A 22262-nucleotide genomic window follows, 5' to 3' on the forward strand; every position below is an offset into this window, starting at 1 on the left:
TATGGGAGACATGTTTGTAATATTCTGCAGTCTTGACTGAAGCACACATTACCTGCAAATGTTACACTTACTTCCTGCATTTTCTGGGTTTTTTTGTCACATTTTGTTGATTGGCTCTAAGTGCAACAGCAGCAAATCAGAATGGAAGAGGTGGGCAATGCAGAAATAAAATGCGAGGACAATAGATACAAACTACCCATAACTTTCCCAGTCATTTTTTTGTCCACTTTTATTCAGTACCTGAAATTTTAATGTCGAAATTTAGGTTATAAAGAAATAAAAACATTAAAAATTAGACATTTCTTAGTAGCTTTATTAAGATGGCCTTTTGTATCTTGTAACACTTCTGTTGAATAGCCGTTTGGTAGTACAGAGCTTGAGCATTGCTGAATAAAGACATGGGGGAGAATTTTCTCCCCGTCGGGGGGCCAGTTGGGAACGGGCGTGGGCACGGAGCTGATCGCCACCCGCGATGGGCTGCGCGCCGCCATTTTACGTGGGCGAGCCAATTAAGGTCAGCCCAGCGTGATGCGTGCCTGGTAGTGCTCAGCGCTACCTGCGCAGGTGGGGGGAGGAAGAGGAGTCGGGGCCTGCACTCTTTCACACATACGCATGAAAGAGCGCCAAAATCTCCCTGAGGCAGCTCCGTGCCCTGTGCCTCAGGGAGATTACGTTGAATTTGACACTTCAAAATAAAAAAAGTTAAAAATCATTTACACATGTCCCCTCACGTGACAGCGTCACATGAGCTGGGACATATTTATCAAATGTTTAATAAATATTTATTAATTTAATAAACCCCCTCATGAAACCTCATCCCGCCCGTGGATGAGGATGCATGAAAAATGCGAAGGCCACCTGCGCTCTTCGCCCGCCCCCCCGCCAACCTTAAGGTTGGATGGGCAGCCCTGTCAATTAGTTCAACTGTTGCGTTAATGGCCTTAACAGGCCTTTGACAGTTCGGCGGGCACACAGCCGATTCCAGTGCACGCCCACTGAATGAAAGATCGGAATGACGCGCGGTGACGTCGGGACGCATGCCCGATGTCACCGGGTGTCATTTTACAAGTCGGAGTGCTAGGCCTGCGCCCGCACCTCGCCATACAGAAAATGCTAGCCATGTTGTTGAAGCTTTTCGTATTGCACTCATCAGGACAATTTGCAAGGATACCAAATGTAAAGGGGATAGAAATGCATACTGCACGAGAAGAGAGTGCTGATTGGTTGACAAGTGGATTGCCCTGATGGGTGCAAGGCCAAAAACCTCAATTCCATGTGTCTGTTTCAGCAGTACTTCTGTTTAAGCTGTTAGTTCAAGGTTTCAGCCTCTCTCGTAAACTTGAGTCTTCAATTCATATTTACCCTTGGCTTTTGAACTGCACCTCCAATTCTTGGGTGCTGCAGTCTGAAAACATACTTTCCCAACGTGCATCAAGATACTGCAATAGGGTGTCTGGAACTCTTCTCTTTTTCCAAATGATTTGAAAATTCACCAAAGGATTTACTCTAATGGTTATTTTCAGTAAAGCTTTGCGCCAAACCTTTATCAGGACTTCAGATTTATTTCAAAGAGATAGGAATCCTGTGCGTTTGCACTTGCTATTTATATACTCAGCTTCCGGACAACAGAATGCGAGCGTGAAGTAATTTAATTTTCTTCCCTATCAAAAAATAAGATAAGCCATTACATTTATGACTTTCACATTGATTGAATATTTTCAATCTTCATGATTAACAGCAAGACTGATCATTTAGAATGTGCCAGAAACAAGCTGAAAATGAATCCTCACCATTAAGGAGTGAGGAGTAAAAGTCCCAACAGTGTTTGTCTCTCATATTTAGAAAATTGTAAACAATTACAGTTTACAAAAATGTATTTATATTCCTCAGTACAAAAATATCGAATTGCGCCTTTACTCAGTATACAACTATTTAAATCTGTTTATCTCTCTTGGTCTTTCCACAGCATTTGGCATGATTGTCCATTCCATTGGCTCAACTCCTTGGCCCACCAACCTGATGGTACTGTGTCTTAATTCCTTTCCAACCTGGCCCAATACAGCCTGTTCCCTCCTACAATAGTTTCTACTTCAGATCCCACAACGTTCTCTTGGGTGCAGCAATGATTCCATCCTTGCCTTGTATTTTCCTCATCTAAAGTCGGCCCTTGGCGACATTGCTCAAAGCTTATATGTTTTCTGATGGCCTCTTACTGTCTGCCACCAACCTTGATTACATGATCAGTGTTATGCTCTTTGAAGCCTTATCCAAAATTAATTTGTCAATCAGCATGACATTTATTCAATTTAATTTCGGTACAACTAAAATAATCCTGTAGGGCTCCTCTACATCCTATATGAACATTCAAATCCCTTGTCTCATTGCTCAGTCACGATGAACCCAATGGTCCACAACTTCAGTTTTCTGTCTCATCCTGAATTTTTAAGTCCCCTTCTTAGCCACATCCAAGGTCCCTTATTTAAACCTGGATTGTGTACTTTCCCATACCTCATTTCATCCCGTTACTGCAGAAATCCTCATCAACACCTCAGCCAGCTTGGATTTCAACTACTTAAATTTGCCCTCACTGGTCTACTGAGTTTCACTCTGCATAAACTGTAATTTGCCCGAAGTATTACCATCCTCACCCTATCTAGCAACAGGCTGCACGCCCTTATTTACTGTATTTGAAATCCTTATCCATTACAAGTCCCATCATGGTCTAGAAATCCACCGCCCCGCCCACCACCCTGTCCCTACCCCAACCCCAACCCCAAACCCAACCCCAACCCCCATCTCTGTAGGATTGTGAGCCCATTCTTTGTTCACTATTGACCCAGGCTTCTTTTACAATTCCCTCGCATTTCACTACCACTTGGGTCAAAAGTCTTCAAGCTGCCTTGGTCCAAACTCGAAAACTCTCAAAGAACCTCCACTGCCTTATGACTTCTCTCCTTTCTTTCAAAAGCCTCTTCAAAATCTCCCCCCCACCCCTTTCCCTTCACTGTTTGGTGTTTGTGCTTATCTTTGTGAACTGCTTTGAGGGGATGTTTTATCACTTTAAGTGCACTATAAAAATATAAGCAGTTGTTACATTCGGGGTAGTTTTATATTGTAGATTTCCCACCCATCAGTGACTGGCTTGAGGTTGCTTGAATTTCCTTTCTCACAGGTCTGGCAGAGAGAAACTTTTAACCTATTAGATGAGAGTTGGATCTAATCCGGGTTATAAAGGTAAATGGACAGCGTGGTAACCCTCTGAATCTCGCCACCTCATTTTTAAAAGATGAACAATGTTTCGCAAAGGAATTTTAAAAAATCCCACCATATTGTTTATAATTAATCTGCAATCCAATCTGATGCAAGGATGCAGATTGCACTTGTGGAGTTGAAGAGGGTGGGTGGGGAGGATAGTTGGGGGTGGGGGGGCGGGGTGGTGAGCAGGGAGAGAGGGGGCAGGTGGGTAAGGGAGTAGAAAGCAGACTTTAAAAAAGACAATAGCCGGAATTTTCTGGCGTCGCTGTGGGGGATGCGGCGGGCCAGCCAAAAGTTCATTGACCTTCGGTGGGATTGGACAACCCTGGTGGTGGGCGGGGCCAGAAAATCCCGCCCAATGGGTGGAAGTTAATGTTGGCGCCAGAGGCCTGGCCTGTTGGCAGGAGAGCCAGTCAGAAACCTGCGTCGCTTCGGTCTGGGGAAGGCCTGCCAGAATCAACCGCCCATCAGGCACTTAACTGGCCGGTGTTGGGCGCGCCCCAGGATTTAGGACCCCAAAGGTGGAAATCCGGCCTCTCGAGAGCTGCCTGCCAATCAGAGGCTGGCAGCTCTCTAGTACCCGTCAGCGCCACCAGAAACGGTGGCTGCTCCCAGTAATGCACCCACGAGAGGCGAAGCGTTGCCAAGGGACCAAGGTGAACGAGGGCAGAATGGCAGTCATGGGGAGAGGGTTGCTGGCTGAGGGGGAGGAGGTTGCTGGTTGGGGGCAGCGGGTCAGAAGAAAGGTGAGGGGGGGATGGCTCTCAGCAAGCCCCACCCCTACTGCCACTTTCCTGATGCTGATTCCCTCTGTCAGGTACTGAGTTCCTTTGAAAGATGGACCCACCACCCCCCCTACCCTCCCCTTACCCATCCCCTGGAATAGGCAGTGGGAGGAGGCCCTTAAGTGGGCATTAATTGCTCATTTAAGGGCCTCAATTAGCATCCGGGCAGTAAGCCGTCCCCGGACATAAGGTGGACAGATATGGGAAGGTGGTGGGGTCTCCACCCCACACCCACCTGTGCAACTAAATGCCCCTTCACCTCCAATCCTGTCGCTGGGCCGGGGGCATTAAGTTCTACACAATATGAGTGTTTTTTTAACAATAGCTGGCAGCAGGCCAAACTGTCGAGCGGGCCTTTACTGGCCTGCTTCCCTCTGCTTGATTGTGCTATTGGATTTCTTAAGTGCCACACTTAACGCTTTAGTCTTCAGCTGGCACACTGTCCATTTTATCGAAGATCTGAATAGCAATCTCATCCTTTACTATGTCAGCTCAGTTCTGCAAGCATAACCTGTGTTTCGCAATCTCCAGTTGCAAAATACTGTCGGATCCACCAGACTCTGAATGGGGATAACGTTAGGCTGCAGTGTAACCCAGATGCTGGTGTAATAAAAACAGAAAATGCTGGAAAAACTCTGCAGATCTGACGGCATCTGTGGAGAGGGAAACAGAGTTAACGTTTTGGGTCTGTATGACTCTGAAGAAGGGTCATACGGACTCAAAATGTTAATTCTGTTTCCCTCCCCACAGATGCTGTCAGACCTGCTGAGTTTTTCCAGCATTTTCTGTTTTTATTTCAGATTTCCAGCATCTGCAGTATTTTGCTTTTATCTTAGTATAACACTGGTGTTCTGGTCTGTTACTTCAATGAACCGCTTGATTTAAACTGAAATAGCAAAGGCTGTGGGAAAAACTGACTCTAAAACACCCACTAAAGAACCTTTATCTAAAATCTATGACTTTCATATATAGCCTTATTAAAACACAGTGCCTCGTTTATAACGGGTAATACATTGAAGTACAGGTTTATGAACTATATTTCTGGAATATCGTAGAGTAGATTTTGTGAATAAGTTTTTTTTTTACAGGATGCTCTGTCATTGGGGTATTACGCCTTTGCATTATTTTCGCCTCAGAATTTGAGTTCCTAGTCCAATACATATTGTTGTGGTTTCAGTTCCTCCATGTACCAAACCAGACAGGGAAATAACTACAGACTGAAAGCCGTTTGAACACATTTTCTACTGACTAGTGATCAAGTGGGGCCAACAGGTTCACTCTCCCTTCAACAAGTTTTTCTCATGTGGTCCAGGGCACTCATACGCAGAATAAGAATACATTTATTGATCAGCACAATTCTACAAGAACGTGCTGCAGTTCTGTATGTCAATTCACCCAAACTGACCTCACAACATTCGCAGAACATGACAACACTGAGACACCGGGCTGAATTTTCACCCAGTTGGGATGACTCGGGAGCCCTTTACAAATGGCGGGTGGGTCCCAGTTCCTGAATTCCTGGTCCCGTTCCTGGCCTGACTGATTTTCGGTAGTGCCTTTAACGGGTGCGAGCTGGTTGCTGTCAGAAGCCCACACATGGCACTCCCGACCTGGCCAGCTCCATTGCGGAGATAGGCATGACCTACCCCTCGGCAATTTCCATGGAGTCGGTCCAGGTTTTTAAAGGGTCATGGACCCTTGTCTGCATGAGGGGATCTTTCAAAAGGTGAGTTCCAAACGTCCTCCTCGGGCCCCCTATGCCAAGCTATGCCCCATCACCCATGGACCCTCATATCCTCTATGTCAAACTATGGTCCTCCACCCACCCCCCCTGAGCCCCTCATACACCCTATGCCAAGCTATGGCACTTCCATGTCCATTGACCCATCCATACACTGTATAGGAAAAATGAACCCTCCAGTGACAGCAGGATGTGTAAAAAAAAAACTTTGAAAAAGCTATTCATTCATTCATTACTTTCAACTTTGTTTTAAAAACTTTCACTACAAGGTAATAAAAGTATTAATCATCCAGACTTTTTAGAGCATCAATAATAGAAACCACAAACCCCTGAATCCACTTAACCTTGTGTAAATAAACGTTGTGAAATTGACAGATTAGAGATCCAGAGCTATCAATCAAGCAATGTTATCTCTGGGGTGCAGCTGTTTCAACAAGAGTAATGGACAGCTAGACTCTCAGCCAAGCCTTGATTGACAGCTGTGGCTCTCTGATCTCTGCAGTCAATTTCACAATGTTTATTTACACAAGGTTAAATGGCTCAAAGGTTTGTAGTTTCTGTTATTGATACTTTAAAAGGTCTGGATGATTGACACTTTTATTGCCTTGTACTGGAGTGATTTTTTTAACATAGTGGAAAGCTATGAATGAATGAATAACATTTTTAAAGCTTTTTTTAAATATGAACTACTGTCATCACAAAGTTTATTGGTTCTAGAGTGTATGATGGGTCAATGGGCATCAAAGTACCAGACCTTGTCATAGGGAGCGTGGAGGCCATAGGGGGTGGGTGGGGGGGGGGGGGGGGGCGTATCTTGGCATGGGGGCATGGGGAGCCATGAGGCATTGGGTGGGGGGATAACCTGGCATGGGGGCATGAGGTGAATGGGTGGGCCATGGGGAGTGTGTGGGGGGCGTGAAGGGGTTCTGAGGGGCGAGGGCAGCAAGACCTTTGTGTTTTTAACTGGGACGAAGATTCCCCCAGCACCAAGGTGGGCCTTTTAAACAGCCCGCCTCTGCACCAAGCAGCCCCTGTGGCTGCCTCCTGGGCCGGCCGGCTGGCCTGACTCCAGCCCGTACCCGCCTCCTGACAATGAAGATCCCACCTTTGCGGGCACTTTCTCCTAAGTAGGGTGGGCTGAGCTGGGTATTTTCCTGACTCCTGCGACCCACTTCGAGGGTGAAAATTCAGGCTGAAAAGTGCTTTTGAAAATAGCAAACTACAAACCAGTACTGCAGTGCTATGCTGCCCCCTGGGGGTGATGTGGTTATATAGAAATTCTCAGTCTCACATCTCAAGATAAAAAGCGTCAGGTATCAGAAACTCAAAAGCAAACCTATAAATAATATACCGAGAGGTGCCTGCCTCCATTAACCCCCACCCCCAATAATGGAGAATCAAACACTCCTCCCACAACAACAGGGAAATTTCTGTCTGTGGACATTTTCACTCACCCTGCCCCCACCTCGGCCTTCAGGCCCTCTCCCTACTTCAGAGGGATACCAGGGAAACAATATAAAACATGCAAAAGGTAACAACGCCTCATCCCCAACCTCTAACAGAGTGAAAGGGGAAGTGTAGGAGGAAATGGACAGCCTGCAAATGAATGGGAGATGAGGGAAAAGGAAACTCTGAGTCACAAAACTGTTGATTTTTTTATATATATATAATGAACAGTTCTACAGAAAATCTAACACTGAAGAAGTGTTAATTCTCATTGCACTGGTGGAAAGGAATGGTTCATATGTGGACATCTAGCGCCCTCTGCAGCTTTAAATTGGAATGTACAGGAATTTAAATTTCCTCACTCAAGTCATTTGGCAACAGAACTGCCAGGTTGTTCTGAATCATTTTGAACTACAAGTTAATAATAAAAATAGGAATATAAAAGCATGTCATTCTTTAATAACATGAATCGGATTTAATTTTAACCACTAAATCACCACAAAATTCAGTTAAGTTGTTTTCATATCTTCACACTCTTCCCTTATAGTGCGAAATAATGCAAGGATTAACAGACCACAGGCCACAATATGAATGCTATTTCCATGGCCATAACCATCATATGCCAGCCATTAGAATGGTTAATCCTATATGGTAGGTAGGCTTTATAAGCTCCCGCAAACCCATCTGACGTTGGTGGGGGGAGCGGGAGGGAGTGCGCTCACATACACTGGACATGTGTATCCTGCTGGATGTCAATTAAGAATTCAGAGTGAAGCTCACTCACTGATACTGTCTGGAGAAGGGTCTGAACCCTTCACCCTCTGACTCTGAGAAAGGCAAAGGCTCGCTCCAGTGAATTACAGCCCTCAGTAAAATTTTAAATTCCCTCATTTCCACATTAAACCATAACTGAAGGCACTTTTTGGAGTGAAGTCAATGGCAAGCTTGCCGTACTCCCAATGTCAAAAACGTACTCTAACAGGAAGCAGGCACCTTCTTGTCCTTACGATGAGGCCCCCATTCTAATGGCTCCAGTGACACCACCTTGCCTATATATGTTTCTGTTCTCCAGTGCGTAACATCTATATAACCTGCTGTTTCAGAGTGTGCATACTCTATATAATCCAAATATACATTCACTGCATGTTCCATTATTCCCCAGCATTCAGGATAAACACAAGAGAACATTTATTGCGGAACAGGGGATGGATGTTGAGAAACAATGTGATACATAAAGGACGTGCAGTGAAAATAGTAGAATATATTTTCCGAAGTGGTTTGTACATTCTATGTATCCAGTTGTCCTCCAGTGTACATTTTCAATAGATTCAGGCGCTTTAGTGTTGTATCCTCTATATATCTTGCTGTTTCATGCTGTGCATTTTCTATACACTCTTCTACTCATCCTCTACATATCCCACCACATATCCCATATCCATACAAATGCATACATGAAAATGGAAATAATGTTAGACATGTTTCCCTTTTTAAGCACACAGAGGACTCTTGTTCATTGATTCACATTTCTTGGTGTTAAAGTTGTGCATACAAGAATAGCAGTTCAGAATTTCTGATTCTAAAAGTACGCATGAAAACCTGTCAACATTAATAACACTCTCTAATATAAAGCACCGTGTCTTCTCAATGTACTGGGTACATTTTCAAGGATCCTCCAAGCTGCAATCCAGTCTATATATCCCTTGGGTTTCCTTTGCATTTTCTATACATTTCCTACTGTTTCATAGTAGATTTCTACTATGTATTTTCTTACTTCCCTTTGTTTTTCCTTTTTCTATCACGCTGTCGCCTAGTATATTGGCTTCATTTCCTGCTGTTCCACAATGTCAATTATCTATATAGCACACTATTCCCCAATGTACATCTTTATTTATATGTAACTTTCTTATTCCTTGTCCTACATTAATATTATTTTTTTCCTAAAGTTTCCTTCAAGGTTTTTTTTTATTATAGTTTATCAGCGATGTTTCTTTCAGAAGGGGCACTTAGACCCTCATTATTGGCAACCTTCTGCTTGGATCTAAAGAGGTATATATACTCTACTGTTCCCTAATATGCATCTTCCACCTCCTAGAACTTTCTGGTGCATTTTCTCTACGCCTGTGTTGTAGCTCAACATAATTGAAGAAAATGGCTGACGTCATTTTATCATGGAGAGGTGTTCTTAATGGTAATTTTCTGACATCTTTTTACAGTCATTTATTGTGTGAATGTTCGTGAAATGAAAATTTAAAAATGCATTTAGCTCGATTCTATATTCACTTACCCCTTCCATTGGCGAGATGAGGAGGTCATAGAGGGCGCGAAGAGGTTGCTTATTGACTGAGCTCTGTTTGCGGGACAAAGAGGAAGTGGAATCTTGAAGGCTTGATGTGTTGCTGCTGAACAGGCTGTTCATACTTTGGCAGCTTCTGAAAGGACAAAATATAATAACGTGCTCAGAACCAAATTTCCATCTTCCATGTTATGGTTCTCATAAGAAAAGATTTCTGGAAGGCACTGACCAGATTTAACCGTTCGGTCAAAATTACCACAGCATCATTTTTTTCCCACTTGTATGGAAACACTATTTGCTGATCATATGGAACTACAAATGTATTATTTTGGCATTTCAAAAGTACAACTTTTTCTGACTTGCAATCGTACATTCAAATCTGATCAAGGATAGCTTATCACAACATCCTGTAATACACCAGAAAAATGCCAACACTTTTGCAAGCTTCTGTACCATGTCACACCCATGTAGTTATTCCCATTAATTTACAGAAAAATGGATACTACTTTTTTTTTAAATGGAGAATGGACAATCTATGTTGTGACAAGGTGGAGTTGAGGGTGTGAGGTGACCACTGTCCCAGCATCCATGAAACTGCCTAAGGTGAGAGGTCAGCCTGCTTATCTGGTCAGGGCATTAAAATTTAAACAACCTTTTTTGGGACACTCCATTGAGAAGACATTAAAATGCGACAGATCTTTCCTGTGGAATTAAACAGCTGATATTGTCCAAATACCCACAGAAACTAGTGCACAATAACCCCACAGAATACTGGTTGCAGAATGGAATGCCACAGAATGGGCGATTCTATCACAAGGAGATGCAAATGGATGAGACCCAAACTCCAATGTATATTAATGCTCAAGTTGTCATGGACCATTTGTGTGGAAAATGGGAAAGCAGATACAATGGTCACCTTACGGAAACCAGCTTCTGATAAGAAAAAGTTATTAACACACATCTTGACGGCAGCCCCATTTCAGTCAGTTTGGAAGACAAAGAGACTCAGAGGGAGGAGATCCCGCCCATCAGAGAAAGGATCCTGCCAAGACTCCATGGACAGGCACAGAAGTGGAGCTAGCCTTTTGCCTACCGATCCGAAGAACTAACTCAGACCTTTGCCACAGGGGTGCGACATCTTCGACTGGAGCGAACCTACCGCTGAAAATAGTAAACCACTGTAAACTCATCACCAGAAGCTTCCCACCTTCGTTTTCTCCAGTGAACTAAAAGGGAAATCATCAGAACGCCAACGTTTCAAGCTTCTACCTCAATAGACTCGAGTGGTGTAACCATGACCTTACGGACTTTTTAGAAACTTAAGTGCTTTCTAGCTCTTTTGTGATTACCTTTCCTTGTGTATGTGTGTGTGTGTGTGTGTATGTGTGTGTGCGTGTGTGTGTGTGCGTGTGTGTGTGCACGTGTGTATATCTCGTGTGCATGTGTTTCAGAAATAAACATTTATTCTTCCTTTTTTAAAACTGGCAAGGAAACCTGCCTTGTGTTTGTTTTTGAGTCACAGTATTCAAAGGCTTAAAAAAACTCTTTCCCTTTAAAACACATCTATCTGCAGTCAGTCATCTTACCATCTCTTCCCCGTCCACAACAACCATCTGAAGCACCCGTCTTCAGCTTCTTGCCGAGACGCAAAAATCTCACATGAAACTCCTGCTTCATATAAATAATCTCACAGCTCCCAACAAATGAACTTTTGTAAGTAGGTAAGGCAGTTCAAAGCCCATTCAGTCCCCTACACTGTAAGGAACATATCTTTTTATTTTCTGTTGGACTGTGGATTAGAATTACAATGGCTGCAGGTTGAAAGTCATGTCCACTGGAACAGGATGAGATATATATATACAATGTTGCAGTCCTAAAACAGAGTGGGCCATGAAAAACAGGATGGTGTGGAAAGGAGTTCTGGACCAAGGGAACTGCCTGGCAACAATATTTTAATTGGCTTCTGACCAGGTGACTAGGTTTTGTGTGAGAAGCAGTGCAGCAGAATAGCTCCTAGCCTGAAAGGAACATGAGCTAAAACCTCTTTCTCCTGTGTGTGGACAATTCCAGTAATTCCACAAAAATAGCTAGCTGGCTTTTTCTTCTCATATCTCTATGACCTGCTTTCTCTCTGAAAACCCCTGTCAAGAGGCAAAGGGGAAAATCACTGTTAGAGATATTGAAAGGCAAGTGCTCAACCAATGAACCAAATACTGAAAGTGCTGGAAGACCACCTCAGGTCATAAACAAGAACTGGAAGGAATTTGGAAAACATCGATCAAAATTAACCCATGGAATCCTGTACTCCAGAATTGGTGCTACTGAACTGTTCTATCCCACCCTTAAAATCCATGTTTTTGTGCGTCTTATGTATCTTGTATGTGTGTGTATAGGGATTTAAGAAGTGGGGGTAGAGTTTAAGTTATAGTGTTAGAAATTAGCAGTTCATATTCCTTTCTTTTGCCGTTGGTTAACAACAGTTTGTTCAATAAACAGTTTTTTTACTTATTAAGTTTACAAACCTGGTGCTTGTATTCTGTTAACCTAAATGAAACAATTAGGTAGAATTGGGGCAATCTGGTGGTTTGATCAAACTTTTTCACATTTATCATGTCTCGGGGAACAGTGCGGCTTGACATTATAGCGCACTATCCCCAGTGGGTCATGCCAAAGTTTGGGGGCTCGTCCATGATATTTCGTAACAAAAGATAACGTCAATTTGGGTGTAGATTTAGTAAGTGATAAAAGCTAAAAGGAAACACCAGTTTTGTACTGTCAAAAATAAGATGGCACTGGAAACTGCTAAAGCTTTCCTGCAAGTGGGAGAGATGTCCGTGACGATTTTACAAGGGGTCTCAAAAGCCAGGTTAATCGAATTGGCAAGTAAATTAAGAGTAGGATTGCCTGCCAATGCTAGGAAAGCAGAGATAGTCAAAGAGATGGCACAGCATTTGAAATTGGAAAGAATACCCAAGAGACCAAGTTCTCCAAAGGGTGGTTTATTTGAAGGGGCTCAAATTCAGTTGCAAATAAAAAAAAATTGGAACTAGAGGCAGCAGAAAAAGAGAGACCAGATGGAAAAAAAAAAGATAAGGCAAGAGAAAAGTCATTCCAAAGGGAACAGGCAGAAAGGGCAGAGTAAGAAAAAGAGAAGGAAAGAGAGAGCATTTGAAAAGGTGTTAGAAATGGTGATGTTAGGAAAGGAGGAAAGAGAACAAGAGAAAGAATTCCAGCTTAAAAAAGAGACATCAGTAGGTGAGGCAGGACTTATTCCCAGATCAAAACCCAGTGGAGAAATGTTTAAATTTGTAAAGCTCGTTCAAGGTTCGAGAAAAGGATTCTTTATTTCATTTGAGAAGATGGCTAAGCAGATGAACTGGCCAGGAAAACTGGACATGGCCCATGCAGAGCTAATTGACAGGAAATTTATGCTTCACTGTCAGGGGAGGTTTCTAAGGATTATGATGTGGTGAAAAAGGCCATTTTGAGTGCATATGAGTTAGTCCCTGAAACACACAAAGGTTTCGAAATTTAAGGAAACAGCCTGGGCAAACTTACATTGAATTTGAGAGGATTAAGCAAAGTAGTTTTGACAGGTGGATACGAGCATTAGGAGTTGAAACTACCCATGAGATTGTCAGAGAGACCACTCTCTTGGAAGAATTTAAAAACTCCCTATCTTCTGTAATCAGAACCCATGTTGAAGACCAAAGGGTTGCAACTGCTAGACAGGCAGCAGTAATAGCTGACGATTATGAGCTGATCCATAAAACTAAACCTTTTTTCCATCACTCCCATAAATTTGAAAAGGATAGAAAGTAGGAGAGTGAAAGGAAGGCAAGTAGCCAGAGTAAAGAATGGATTGCTGGGAATACCTTGAGATCTCCTCCCCAGATCAGGAAGGAAGGTACTGAGGGTGGAGGTGAAACTCAAAGGCCTAAGTTTTCCATTGTAATAAAGTGGGACACATTCATTCAGAATGCTGGAAGTTGTGAAGGAAGCACATGGGGCTTATTGGAGTTCATAAGAGTGAGTCCGAAAAGGGAACTCAAAAAGAAAATGCCACAAATCAAGTTGTAGCTTTAACTACAAATAAGGGTCTGGAGGTAAACACTGCTGTGAACGCTGGTGAAGTGAATAAGGTAAATGAGAGATATAAAGGGTTTTTGTTTAAAGGAAAGATAACCCCTTTTTCATCAAATGATGCAGCTAAACCCGTAACTATGTTAAGGGACACAGGAGCTACTCAAACTCTTCTGCTGGAGAAGGACTTAGTTTTCCCTCCAGAGAGTTCAATGAAAGCTAAAGTATTGGTAAACGGGGTAAGTGGAGAATATATCCCAGTTCCATTGTACAAAGTGCAATTGGAGTGTGATTTGTTGCCTGGATGAGTGGTTGTAGGAGTGGTTAAGAAATTACCTGTGGATGGAGCTGATTTACTCCTGGGGAATGATTTGGTAGGAGTGAAGGTTATAGCTTTGCGCATAATTACGTAAAGTCCGAGAGAGGCTAAAGAGACGGCGGAGTTACAAGAACAAGTTCCTAGTATTTTTCCATTGTGTGTGGTGACCAGAGCAATGGCTAAACAAAGTCCATCACCAGAGGTCAAAGTAATACCACAAGCAGATGTTAGATTAGCAGAAACTTTCTTTAAGGATGAGGATAATTCAAAGGAAGTGTTTGGCACATCTTCATTAATTGAGGCTCAGAAAGCAGATCCAGAGTTAAACAAGTTAGTACAGTCAGCTCACACTAAAGCTGAGGCTGAAGGAGTTCCGGAGTGTTATTACCTTAAAAACAGAGTTCTGATAAGGAAGTGGAGACACCCTCACGACTTGCGGATGAGGAATGAACGGGTTGCTCATCAGATAGTGGTATCGCCCAAATATCATAAGGAGATATTGCAAGTAGCACATGAAATCCCTATGGCAGGACATGTAGGAATACGGAAAATCCAAGCATTGATAAACAGGCATTTTACCTGGCCAAGACTTCATAAGGACGTAGTGCAATTTTGTAAAACATGTCATACATGTCAGGTAGTAGGTAAACCTCAACATGTAATTAAACCAGTACCTTTAATACCCATGCCAGTTTTTGAAGATCCATTCAGTCAGGTATTAGTAGGTTGTGTAGGACCATTACCCAAAACAAAAGCAGGACATCAGTATATCATTACAATCATGGATATGACAATCTGATTTCCAGAAGCTATTCCTTTAAGAACAATTATAGCTAAGCTGGTCGTGGAGAAGTTAACTCAGTTTTTCACTCGTTATGGCCTACCAATTGAAATACAATCTGACCAAGGTTCTAACTTCATATCTAAAATTTTCCAGGACATAATCAGCAATTTGGGTATCAAACAACTAAAGTCTACTGCTTATCACCCACAGACAGAGGGAGCTTTATAGAGATACCATCAGACTCTCAAAACTATGATTAAGAACTATTGCCCTGAATTTCCAAAGGATTGGGACAAAGGATTAGATTTCTTACTATTTGCTACCAGAGGTTCTCCAAATAAATCCACAGGATTCAGTCCATTTGAATTAATCTATGGTCATGAAATAAAGGGCCCATCAAAAGTGATTAAGGAAAAGTTCCTAAAGCAGAAAGATGAATCCTCCATGTTGGATTACGTGTCCAAGTTTCTTGAAAGATTCGCAGGAGAATGTAAGTAGCACGAGAGCACTTAAAAAATTTCCCACGCCAAAATGTAAGAATGGGCAGGCAAACATGCTACAACTAGAATGTTCCAAGCAGGAGATGAAGTACTGTTATTATTACCTTTGTAGGGTGAACCCCTGAAAGTGAAATTCAGTGGCCCCTATAAGATAGGAGAGTCAGTAAAGTGACTTACCTTATATACTCCTGAGCGTAGGAAGAAGAAACGGTTATGTCACATAAACATGTTGAAGCAATATCATCGCAAAGAAGATGGTAAGACGGAGCAAGTGTACCAGGTGGTAGGAATAGTGGAGGATGACAGAGACAGTAAGGGAAAGGTAGAAGGAGAAGTAGACAGTGCCCGAAGCGAACCTCCTACTATTCGACTAGCCAATACTGGGACAGTTAGGCATGTGTTCTCATATTTAGAGGAAGGACCACGAGAAGATCTAATAAGGTTATTTAGGAAGTACTCTACAGTAGAAAAAGAAACTCTAGCATTGTTGTTTATGTCCGACATGATAACAAAGAAACACTAATCTACACTGACCACAATCCGCTGGTGTCCAGTGAGAAGTTTAAAACTTGAAATGTGAGACTGTTTAGATGGAAACTATTGTTTCAACCATTCAATGTAAAGATTGTTCACATTGCCGGTAAAGACAATGTGAGCGCGGATGCATTGTTCCGGGTGTAAAATATTAAAATAAGTTAAAGAGCTAAGAAATGCTGAACATTGTATAAGATTGTATGGGGGGGGGGTTGTAGGATGGTTGAATGAAAGTAAGTCTTATGTTTTGTTGTCCATGTGTCACATACCTTGTGATGAAACTCATTTTTGAAATGGCGTTTCATCTCTTTTAAGGGTGGAGGCATGTAAGCAATATATATTTTTATTTCTGATGGACTGTTGTAAAAAACATATTTTATTTTCTGTTGGACTGTGGATTAGAATTACAATGGCTGCAGGCTGAAAGACATGTCCACTGGAACAGGATGAAAAAATGAAAGATATATACAATGTTGCAGTCCTGGAACAGAGTGGGCCATGAAAGACAGGATGGTGTCGGAAAGGAGTTCTGGACCAAGGGAACTGCCTGGCAACAACGTTTTAATTGGCTTCTGACCAGGTAACCAGCTTTTGTGTGAGAAGCAATGCAGCAAAATAGCTCCTAGCCTGAAAGGAACAAGACCAATAACTTCTTTCTCCTGTGTATGGAAGATTCCAGTAATTCCATAATAATAGCTAGCTGGCTATTTAACCTGCATATAACCTGCTTTCTCTCTGAAAACCCCCTGTCAAGAGGCAAAGGGGAACAATCACTCTTAGAGATATTGAAAGGCAAGTGCTCAACCAATGAACTAAATACTGAAAGTGCTGGAAGACCACCTCAGGTCATAAACAAGAACTGGAAGGAATTTGGAAGACATCGATCAAAATCAACCCATGGAATCCTATACTCCAGAATTGGTGCTATTGAACTGTTTTATCCCACCCTTAAAATCCATGTTTTTGTGTGTCTTATGTGTCTTTTATGTGTGTGTATATAGGGATTTAAGAAGGGGGTAGAGTTTAAGTTATAGTGTTAGAAATTAGCAGTTCATATTTCTTTCTTTTGCCACTGGTTAAAGACAATTTGTCCAATAAACAGATATTTGCTTATTAAGTTTACAAACCTGGTGCTTGTATTCTGTTAACCAAAATTAAACAATTTGATAGAATTGGGGCAATCTGGTGGTTTGATCAAACTTTTTCACATTTGTCGTGGTTCGGGGAACAGTGGGGCTTGATACCATGGTGCGCTATCCCCAGTGGGCTGTGACAACACCAAGAGTCCGTGCATGATTATTTTATAATGGATTTCCCTCACACAAACACCACGTTGTTTCTTTCCTTACCTAACTCCATAGGGACATGACCTTTATCCCATCCCACAAAAATAAAATGGTAATATCTGTATAACCTACTTTCCACCTTAGAAAATACCAATCCAAGTTCCAAATCAACTACCTTATCAGAAATCTGTTCCGTTTGTTCACTATTCCATGTGTGGGGAATTATTTCCTAAACTTTAATATTGTTCAATGTTCATGAGTCTTGTACTTGCATCCTATAGTCGTAAGCTAATTTAATAGCTTGCTTAAAGTCGCAGATAGAGCTGAAGTAATTAGTCTGAAGACATGCAGCCTTTCCACTCTCAGCCTTCTTTAGTCCACTTAAAACAACTTATGAATTTGCCCAAAAGTCTAGAGTCACTTTTCTCCAAGCCTTCCTAATTCATTTTTTAAGATGGAGGATAGGATTTCTGCTGAGTACGGAGGTGGGTGGGTGCAAAACATTGCAATGCTTCCAGCTTGTTGGGGCACCATCCCATTCCTGGGCCAATAGGGTAGGGAAAATGCTAGAGTCTATTGTAAAGGATGTGATAACAGGACACTTAGAAAATAGCAACAGGATTAGACAAAGTCAACATGGATTTATGAAAGGGAAATCATGTTTAACAAACCTACTGGAGTCTTTTGAGGACCTAACTAGCAGAATAGACAAGGGAGAACCAGTGGATGTGGTGTACTTGGATTTTCAGAAAGCTTTTGATAAAGTCCCACACAAGAGGTTGCGTGTAAAACTAAAGCACATGGGATTGTGGGTAATATATTGGCATAGATTGAGAATTGGTTAGCAGACAGGAAACAGAGAGTAGGAATAAATGAGTCTTTTTCGGAGTAGCAGGCACTGACTAGTGGGGTGCCGCAGGGATCAGTGCTTGGACCCCAGCTATTCACAATATTTTTCAATGATTTGGATGAGGGAACCAAATATAATATTTATAAGTTTGCTGATGACACAAACTTGGTGGGAACGTGAGTGGTGAGGAGGATGTTAAGAGGCTTCAAGGCGATTTAGACAAGTTGAATGAGTGGGCAAACACATGGCAGATACAGTACAAGCTATCCACTTTGGTAGGAAAATCAGAATGGCAGGGTATTATTTAAATGGTAATAGATTAGGAAATGTTGATGTACAAAGGAACCTGGGTGTCCTTGTACACCAATCACTGAAAACAAACATGCAGATGCAGCAAACAGCTAAGAAAGCAAATGGTATGTTGGCCTTCATTGCGAAGGGACCTGAGTTCAGGAGCAAGGATGTCTTACTGCAGCTGTACAGGGCCTTGGTGAGACCACACCTGGAGTATTATGTGCAGTTTTGCTCTCCTTACCTAAGAAAGGATATACTTGCCATAGAGGGAGTGCAGCGAAGGTTCACCAGACTGATCCCTGGGGTGGCAGGATTGTCGTATGAGGAGAGATTGGGCTGACTAGGCCTGTATTCACTGGAGTTTAGAAAAATGAGAGGGGATTTCATGGAAATGTATAAAATTCTGACAGGACTGGATAGACTGGATGCAGGGATGATGTTTTCTCTGGCTGGGGGGGTATAGAACAAGGGGTCACAATCTCAGGATATGGGGTTGGCCATTTAGGAATGAGATGAGGAGAAACTTCTTCACTCAGAGGGTAGTGAACCTGTGGAATTCTCTACCACAGAGGGTTGTGGAGGTCAAGTCACTGAATACATTTAAGAAGGAAATGGATAGATTTCTAGACTCTAAAGGCGTCAAGGGATTTGGGGAGAGAGTGTGAGTATGGCGTAGAGATAGAGGATCAGCCATGATCATAATGAATGGCGGAGCAGGCTCGAAGGGCTGAATTACCTACTCCTGCTTCTATTTTCTGTGTTTCTGTAGCACAGAGGCAGGATTAGCAAGTGTCCAATTAGGGATAGTTAATGCTTACTAAGGCTTATTGTCAGAGGCCAACTGGAAGTTTCCAGGGATCCAGCACTCTCAGTCAGGCTTTAAGGCCTTTCCCACCTGCCTGACCATAGATGTGACTGCACACCACCCTCTGGAGGGATTTCCCCTCCACAATGGTGGCCCCGCTGCTGAAGCCATTTTTTTAATTTAAAACTTTTAAAAGGTTCAGAGAGGGTGCCTCAAGATGGAGGTGCCCTCTCTCTCCCTCTTACCTGAACTGCAGGCTGCAGCTTCTTCCATGCTGGACGGCCTTTATAGGCCAATTCGGGGGAAGTCAGTGCTAGGTGACTGTTTCCAACACACTGCAGGGCTGTTGCTCTCAGTTAACCCAAGGTGCTAACCCAAAAGGCAAAAATCCTGCTCAGAGTATCTAAACCCCTAGCATACTCACAATGACCTCACCACTGATCCATACGAGGTCAATATAACTTTTTTTTAACATAACCCAATGCCCTCAGGTGCATCCCAGTGCATATTCTGCTTTGTTTAAATAATTGGTCCACATTGATCAGGTACATTTAACAATTTAGCACAGCAACTCAGACTTCTTGGTGGGCAGAAACAAAAACAGAATCAACAGAACTGATTGAAGGGTCATGAGGACTCGAAACGTCGGCTTTGTTCTTCTCCGCCGATGCTGCCAGACCTGCTGAGTTTTTCCAGGCAATTCTGTTTTTGTTTTGGATTTCCAGCATCCGCAGTTTTTTGTTTTTATTTCTTGGTGGGCTGGTTGGCTCAGATGACTGGATGGACAGTGTGGATTGGGTTGCTGCCAACAGCACGGGGCTCAATCCCTTTCCCGGCTATAAAATAAGCTGTGGAGCAGGAATGTTCCATTTTATTATGCTATTGGGAATGAAATTGCCAAAAACAAATGGAAGGATTCATGAAATAGCAGAGCCTGGAGCAGTTGCAGAGCCTTCCTTTGACTGCATTGTTTTCACCTGATACAGCTGATACATCGAGGACTGATAATGATCAGAATTGTATCACAGTTGTGAGGGGAAAAGCAACTTTTAAGAAAAATTACTGAACTTATTTAGCCAGTGAACCTTGCTAATTGAGTCAATTTCCAATTAATGGTAAAAGAGTACTTGCAATTTCCACTGCTCATGCCTTATTTAACTTGGATGCAAGGGAGGGATGACCATATTTCCAGTCAGATAATAATAAAAGGTTTCCACATATCCCCAACTGTTTTCATTGACACGGGCTGAGCTTGCACAGCATTGGAGAGTTGCCACCAGCCTATTTGACTTTCTGCAATTAACCAGTCCTTGCACTACGTGTACAATATGTAATGACATCACAAAACTATTGTGTGTAAAAGATGCAGTCAGAGGAAGTCTGTGATTGCTGTGGGGCCCATGCATTTCAAGAATACTCTGATTCAGTTTTTATAATTTCGGAACAGTGAATATTACATTTTAACTTGCTGAAGAGTGCTGGAACGAAGCTGAAATTTCTAAACATTAATTCTGTCCTTTGTGTTAATTAAAGGTGAATAGTTGTGTGGTTGATCTCATGGCTGGGAATGGCTATCAAAATGCTGTGAATCCATTGATACAGTCGCACTGAATATTGATTTTGGAAGTTGAAAGGAATACAGGGATATTAGTAGGCCCGACGGGTAATATGTCCAGTAATTCCAGAGCGCTTATTTTCACCTTCCTAACATTGCCCATCTCCATGCCTGCTCAGCTCATCTGCTGCTGAAACCCTCATCGATGGCTTTGTTACCTCTAGACTTGACTATACCAGTGCACTCCTGGCTGGTTTCCCACATTCTACCCTGCGTAAACTAGGGTTGTCCAAAACTCTGCTGCCCATGTCTTAGCTCACAGCAATTCCCATTCACCCATCATCTGTGCTCGCTGGCCTACACTGGCTCCTGGCTTAAAAAAAATTTTTTTTAATTCATTCATGAGATGTGGGCTTCGCTGGCTGGGCCAGCATTCACTGCCTGGTTAAACAATGCTCAATTTTAAAATTCTCATCCTTGTTTTCAAATCACTGCGTGGCCTCATCCCCCTCGATACTGTAATTTCCTTCAACCCTAAAATCCTCCGACATATCCGCACTCCTCTAATTCTGGCCTCCTAAGCATCCCCGATTTTAATTGCGCCGGCATTGATGCCCATCCCTCCAGCTGCCACAGCCCCAAACTCTGGGATTTCCTCCCTCAACCTCTCCACCTCTCTTCCTTGGCTTCCTCCTATCAGACAAGCCTTAAAATCTGCCTATTTGCAAAAGGTTTTGGTCATCTACCTTAATATCTCCCTCTGCGGTTCAGCATCAAATTATGTTTGACAACTCGTGTGAAGTGCCTTGGATGTTATACTATGTTAAAGATGCTACACAAATGCGGTACAGAGGGATCTGGTGTCCTTGTTCTTTTTTAATTCATTCACGGGATGTGGGTTTCACTGGCTGGGCTAGCATTTATTGCCCATCCCTTGTTGCCCTTGAGAAGGTGGTGGTGAGCTGCTTTCTTGAACCGCTGCAGTCCATGTGGTGTAGGTACACCCACAGTGCTGTTAGGGAGAGTGTTCCAGGATTATGACCCAGTTACAGTGAAGGAACGGCGATATATTCCCAAGTCAGGATGGTGAGTGGCTTGGAGGGAAATTTCCAAGTGGTGGTGTTCCCATGTGTCTGCTGCCCTTGTCCTTCTAGATGGTAGTGGTTGTGGATTTGGAAGGTGCAGTCTAAAGGGGCTTGTGAGTTCCTGCAGTGCGTCTTGTAGATGGTACACACTGCTGCCACTGTGTGTCGTGGTAGAGGGAGCGACTGTTTGTGGATGGGGTGCCAATCAAGCGGGCTGCTTTGTCCTGGAAGCTTCTTGAGTGTTGTTGGAGCTGCACTAATCCAGGCAAGGGAAGAGAATTCCATCACATGCCTGACTTGTGTCTTGTACATGGTGGACGGGCTTTAGGGTGTCAGCAGGTGAATTACTCGCAGCAGAATTCCCAGCCTTTGACTTGCTCTTGTAGCCACAGAATCTGTATAGCTGGTCCAGTTCAGTTTCTGGTCAATGGTAATGCCCAGGATGTTGATAGTGAGGAATTCTACAGATCCTGGAGCTACAGATAGTGATGGTAGAGGCTCCAATTTCTTTCCATCATATGGCTGACCGAGAATCACTCCCACTCTTATTGCCCGTCACTGGCATATGTTGGAAGGATTTACAAGTTAATACACAACCTGTTTGGCCACATAATAAATGCACCTTCCTTGGACTTGAAGTCCTGAAA

At 42.8% G+C, this 22262-nt stretch overlaps 1 protein-coding gene across 3 annotated transcripts in view; it reads right to left on the reverse strand.

The window, feature by feature from the left end:
- ttc28 (tetratricopeptide repeat domain 28) overlaps positions 1-22262 on the reverse strand; it is a 761973-nt gene that overhangs the window by 75330 nt on the left and 664381 nt on the right. For all 3 annotated transcript variants that reach the window (XM_078554281.1, XM_078554279.1, XM_078554282.1), the window contains one exon: positions 9512-9656. In XM_078554281.1, coding sequence (XP_078410407.1) covers positions 9512-9656 — 145 coding nt within the window. The remainder of the gene's footprint in view (positions 1-9511; positions 9657-22262) is intronic.

The sequence above is a fragment of the Cetorhinus maximus genome, chromosome 12 (assembly GCF_964194155.1).
Source record: "Cetorhinus maximus chromosome 12, sCetMax3.hap1.1, whole genome shotgun sequence".
In the NCBI taxonomy this organism is placed as follows: domain Eukaryota; kingdom Metazoa; phylum Chordata; class Chondrichthyes; order Lamniformes; family Cetorhinidae; genus Cetorhinus; species Cetorhinus maximus.